Source organism: Metopolophium dirhodum, chromosome 4, assembly GCF_019925205.1.
Source record: "Metopolophium dirhodum isolate CAU chromosome 4, ASM1992520v1, whole genome shotgun sequence".
Lineage (NCBI taxonomy): Eukaryota > Metazoa > Arthropoda > Insecta > Hemiptera > Aphididae > Metopolophium > Metopolophium dirhodum.
In genome coordinates this window covers 20,263,829-20,270,365 of record NC_083563.1, presented here as the reverse complement: position 1 = coordinate 20,270,365, position 6,537 = coordinate 20,263,829, and the positions used below count along the sequence as shown (strand labels likewise).

General features: G+C 27.3%; 1 protein-coding gene across 4 annotated transcripts in view; it reads left to right on the top strand.

Annotated features, from left to right (window-relative positions):
* Positions 1-6,537, top strand: part of LOC132943980 (uncharacterized) — a 33,680-nt gene that overhangs the window by 679 nt on the left and 26,464 nt on the right. For 2 of the 4 annotated variants that reach the window (XR_009664400.1, XM_061013173.1), the window contains exons 1-4: positions 8-146; positions 3,431-3,494; positions 3,568-3,676; positions 5,194-5,277. Coding sequence is in view for 3 of the 4 variants with exons in the window: in XM_061013173.1 (XP_060869156.1) it covers positions 3,596-3,676; positions 5,194-5,277 (165 nt within the window). In the remaining variant the exon portion in view is untranslated. Of the gene's footprint in view, positions 1-7; positions 160-3,430; positions 3,495-3,567; positions 3,677-5,193; positions 5,278-6,537 lie in introns of those variants that run through there. The other 2 variants (XM_061013174.1, XM_061013175.1) reach the window with 2 other exon arrangements.

Sequence of the window (6,537 nt, the reverse complement as noted above, 5' to 3'; positions counted from 1 at the left end):
GCGGTGAGCACACGTCGTCGTCAAAATAGCGGACCGCCGTGCGACTTTTCTCGAAGTTTTTACGCCGGACAATCGACGACGTCATCGATCTCTAAATAGAGTATACTTATAGACGATTCTATAGTCGCGGTTCATACAATTCATAGGTACAATATATAGGTACTATATACTGTATAATGTAGATACATATTAGTTATTACCCATATTATATTACATAATATTATTAATATTTACTACGATTAAGATATAATTATTATTAATTATAGTGTGTGGTTTAACAATTAGCGAGGGTTTAGGTGGTTTACCATTTGTTTGCGATTGTGACGATATTGATAGCATAATATCATGTTAGGCCGAGTGCAAATGTTTCGATGCGTTGATCATCGGCTTATATAAATCGACGTCGTAACAGCACTCGATTGGAAACGCTCATCGACGAGTGCCTATCATCATTAATTCATGTACGCGTGATCTATATTAATATGTACTTTACCTATATGGCTATATATTCCGTATTTTGCATAATATTATGCAACAATAATATAATGTATCATATTATATAGTGGTAAGTACGCGATAATTGTTAACGAGGATAACAATAGCAAATTTATAATACATAACAATGTGTTATATGTAGGTAGTATAATGCTTGTTTTGTTATCAATTGCTTCGTATAGGTTTTGCCGCAGAAAAATATATATATCATAATATTAATAGGTACTCTATTTATTGAAATTTGTACTTATTTGTTTATTCATTGTTGCATATAAATTACAAAGTGACTATACCTAGTCCCAATCGAACGACTGGAATAATTATAATATCAACGGCACTAACTCGCTAACGGAAAATTTACTAATTATTGCTGAACGCTTGGACATAATAACGAAATCGTATACAAAGCCTTGTCGGTATACATCAAATTTGCACAATAATACATAATATTATATTAATACACAGATACATATTTTGTTTTTATACAATGGTACCTATACCTAAAGTCGGTATATACGACAGTCTCACGTACATGGTACAACCGAAAATACCTATAGTCTATACACTAGGAAATTAACAAGCGTAATGTAGGTAATATATAAACAAACTAAAATAAAAAATAGCAAGGTATTAGGCAGGTGGTTTAAACCACAGAAACATATTTTTATATTAAAAAAATTAAAATTCATTACATAGGTCAGCGTTTCTCGACCTGTGTTGGATATGTCCCTAGTCCCTACATAATATTAATAACAATACAAGCTCAATGAACGCCACTGAGAAAGATTGACGAGCAATCTAAATAACAAACCATATTCTAAAACAGAACAAACTAGAGAGTAGAGACAAATATATTTATTATACAAATATAAATTTAATAATTATCAAGTAATTTGGAGAAATGCAAAACCGCGGAGATCAATATTACACATATCATTCTTTCCATGTTATCGCAGTGTTTTTAGTTTTTTCGACGTACAAGTACCCTGTTGATAACACTTTTTGTTCTTTGGTCAAAAAGCTTTATAATTTAATACAAAGTTGCTCGTGAGATTTTACACTGGTTAAAAAAAACCGTAAGTATATACTTGAACAAAATACCTAGAATTTCCACAAGCCGCATTAATTATTTTTACACAAGCGTGTTAACATATTTATTAATAATATTATCAAATAAAAACCAAATATTATATAACATAACACACAATTGTATTCAAGTAAATTTACAGATACAATATACATTTCACATAATATACAATTCACATTTTACATTTTACATAATATACAATTTCCATTTTACATACGTTCTCTTCCGAAAAAAAAACTAAAAAACTTGAAAACTGAAAATGTCCGTAAACAGCTCAAAATAAGTCAAAATATTTGGAAAACTTTATGGTGTATAGAAAATGTTAATATAAGCATTCAGTCAAAATTTAATGTACCTACGGTCATTTGTTTTAGAGTTGCACCAAAAACCAAAATCGATTTTCTCGAAAACGGACTTTGCGTAAAAAATTCCAGTTTTTCCTTTGTTTTTCACGTCACTTTTGAAAACTACTGGGAAAATTTTACTTTTGACCCCCCATAGTACCAACTAGATTCACTTTCCTATCAGAAAAGTTACTGTTAAAGAAAATTCAAGCACTTTTACTGTCCTAAAAGGTGATGACAGACACAAAAAAAAAAAAATAAAAAAAAACACACATCATTGTAAAATCAATACATTCATCGCTTCCCTCAGAATCTAAAAAAAAAAATTGGAAGTGACTCGGCTTAACAGAAGGTTACAAGTGGGTGACTGTTATGGATAGTGTTAAATTTGAATTCAATGATATAATATCATAGTATACGAAAAACCATTTTCAGTGGAGACGATTTGTCAGCCTAGGATATTGTATACTATATTTATATTGATATTATTAAATATTATTAATACTGTAGCCGGTTAAGTTGAATTATTATTATTTGTTTATTATCGTATTTGTATATGATAATATATTTTAGACGTTTCAATTACCCACGAATAATATTTTTAAAATAGGCATATGTATATATTACAAGTAACAACGAATTAAGAACGATATTGCAAAAAATAATTGTCGGAAATCATTAGTTTTTAACTGAAAACGACAGGGAAGTCTAAACTTAGCGGTCAGTCTTATTTTTAAGTTATATGTATTATAACTAATTGAAATTTTTGGTATTTTCATATTTACCCGGTATACCACACTGCGCTTGCTCGAACAATTAAAATCAAAAACATCCCTCGACTTGTTATGTAAAACCACCATGGGTGGGTGTCAGAATTATTTTTGCATCATCAATTTTAAAACGTTGATTTACCTAGATTAAAAAAAAAATTAATTTGTAATACTTAAGCTCGGTAAACTTTAAGCGTCGTACGGGTGCGTAAAACACCGAAAATCGTGAACTTCGTAAGGCTATACCATAAAAACCAACGATTTGCAGGTAGTCGAGTTTTGGACAAGTACCTTCATAGGTAACTTATAATAATTCATATTGTAAATTAATTAGGTACCAAAAAAATATAACTTCTCAAACACTTTGTCTATTGGCACTGGCGGGAGAATGTATTAGAATGTCTATAAACTTACGGACCAGTTTGTATAGTTAAATTTGGCATGCGAACTATAATTGAAATAGAAAACCAGAATAGGTGCATTGCAGATGACAAAGATTTCTGTAAAAGAACATACGATTTATCAATATATCGTATAGGTACTGATAATACTGATAGTACTAGATAATACTATAATATATACGTTCTATGGATTTATCATAATAAACAATATATTTTATAATATCTATGGCAATCGTCAATTGTCGAAATTCGTCGGCGACGGTTAACAATTCTAATAATTTCAGCAAATACTATTGTATTATAAATATAATATATTGTATATTTTGATTTCAGTGAACAAAAAAATAATAAGCCACTAATATTAACGGACAGTTCGTTAAACCGTACAAATTATAATGTAAGTTTTAATATAAACTCGCAAATTTCATTATGATTAGGTTATTTTCATAAAGTATTTCGATACTTTCAAGTTTCAGTTCATCGGAGTGAGATGATTAGATGGAGATGGATGAAGATAGCTGTTTCTTCGGCGATGGCGGCACTCTAGCTACGTTTCACCGGAAGAGTAGATGTTTACGAGTAAGTTTGTTTTCATATTATTACCTACTATTTTACATTTACTTTTTAGACTTAAATTAGGCGTAAAATAGGAATTATTCTTGTTTTTTTAAATAATTTTTTCGAAAAATATATGTAACATGTATAGCTCATACAATTATGAATTTATAGTTAATAGAAATGCGGATGTTTATACTTCATAGGTATTTTTTTATTGAAATTGTGTAAATAATTTGATTAAACAATCAGGTACCTACTCATCACTAGTATCAATTTTATTATATTACGTGTAAAATCACCGACACAAGGTGCAGACTGAATTTAAAAAATTAAAAACATAAAACAATGTTGTAGTAGAAGCTGGAAACTGTAGTTTTTATAATCCATATAATGTAACTATTAAATTGAATCATTGAATTATTATTCAGAGATAACTTTGGGATAAATGTAAATTAAATTAAAAATAATTAAAAAAAATTTTGTGAAAGGAACAAGATTACTGCTAATATTTAAGTCTTAATTATTATTAACAAATAAATACAAATAATAGATTTTTTAATAGCTTTTTACTATTAACATTCAGTGTAAATATAGTTTCTGATCGACTTACCAATATGTAATAAACCTATATGTAATAAAATAATTATTCATATCAAATAATCCTAACAATTTAATGCAAGGATTCTCATAAATTGATCTTACAGCAGCCTTAAAACACCAAAAATAAATATGTACATCATTTACAAAATTTTAGTTCCCTATTATGGTGTAGGTATTAATACAAACAATAAATTGCTATTCGAAAACACAATTTTGTATACCTATTATTATTTACTAAATACCTACAATTAAATTAAACTAAAAATAAACATATGATTACATACTGAGTGCCTATAATATAATATTATATATGAAAATTGAATCTTTATTACGAATACTTATCGTTTACACAGACCACAAGAAAAAATAATTAAAAATATTAAAAAAAAAAAACACACATCATTGTAAAAATATAGTTGGCATTATAGTATTTGATGAATTTACTGTATACGTTTATGGCTTTATGTTAACTCTAAAATCCAGTAATCACATTTTTATTTAATAATTCATAAAATACAATGTGCTCTTATAAAAATATTCTTGTGCTTCTGACATCTATTCACCACCTTAATCAATAATTAAATTGATAAACGAAAATAATAATTTAAATAATACCTATATCATATTATTATAATTCAAATTCAAAATTATAAACAATTTTGGTTTATTGTCATATCAAATTAAATGAACAAATTGGTCCTTAACATAGAAGTCTTTGATATAAAAAGTTGCATTATATTATATCCGTGGATTCATCATATTGACATACCTAGTATGATATCTATCATTTATTTATTTAATCTATGGCAAATCTCAAAGTCGTTGCAGAAGACACAGTCGATTAAAAATTCTAAAATTTCAATAAGCAAAGAAGATATGAGCAAAAAACTTACTGCGTTTCGTATAATTTTATTTTTCATAAATCACAATATTCTAAGTTCTGGCTGTATTCTGGAGCGTTTCCTCATGGGCGTAGCAGTTCACACACGTCACGGATTCCGCCGAAGGAGTCGATAATTAAAGTAAGTTTGTTTTTATATTCTTTTGGGGCTTAAATTTACTTTTAAGACTTAAAACAAATATTTAATGTCACGAAAAATGTGCTATCCAAGTGTTGTAGGCTCATATTTTAGTTTCGGACTAGAAATGTATAAAATACGCGAGATATAAACGCCGTCGTCGTTTTTCCAGTCCCTGTTAGTAGAATAATTATAATTAATAGGTGCATACCTATACAGGGTACTTAATATAAATATATAAATATTTTGGTTTAATTTATAGAAATATATGTTATGACTTATAACTGATAATAGTCATAAGATACAATTTTAATTAATAACTAATAATTTTTTTTCCAAATACAACGTTATAAGTTATAGGTAACTATTAATTTAGTGTCACATACTTAACTTCTATTGTTCACCTAATATCTATATTCTATATCATAGGGATTAGGGATGTATAACCATGTACACATAAAAGTATATTAACGGAATGGTCAACTGCCTATCCTGACGTGTGCGCACTTATGAATAATATACTCATATACCTACTCATATACTCGTATAGGTATATAAATATACCTATATAAATAGTGTAATACTACATACACGAATGTGTTACCTATTATGTACCTACAAGTTCAACAGTTATTATTATATTTATTTATTTTTTAAATATAGGTACATTACAAGACTCTAATTAAAATCACATTTTTTTTTATTTTTTTGAACACAATGTTTTAAAAATTATTAATTAATATATAATTTATTGGTATAGTACTAAATAAATTAATGAAGTAAAACAAACACAACTACTATAATTATTAGTAATAATAATATATCCACGTATAAATTATTAAAATACAAAACGAACAAACGAAAAACGATTCTGAGCAAAGATATCGTTAACTAATAAATAATATTGAGATTAAAGTAATTTATTTTTTCGGTAGAAAATCGGTATAAATATGAATTATAAATATTTTTTTATTTTCATACCATGACGCGTGTGTGAAAAATTGCTTATATTAAGTGTTTAAGATGTTAAATTTCGGTTCGGCTGATTGTCCATCCCCTCACTCTTCCGCATCAATGCATCAGAAATTATTATTTATAATATTTAAATATAAACTGCATTTTCTGAATTTTCTAAAACATTGCTTTCCAAGCAAAGAATTCGTTTCATATATTATCAACGAATTGAAAAATGAAATTAGAACATTTATATGGGATAAAGTCAATTTTATAAAAACTTATTAGAAAAAAATTAAATACAATTAA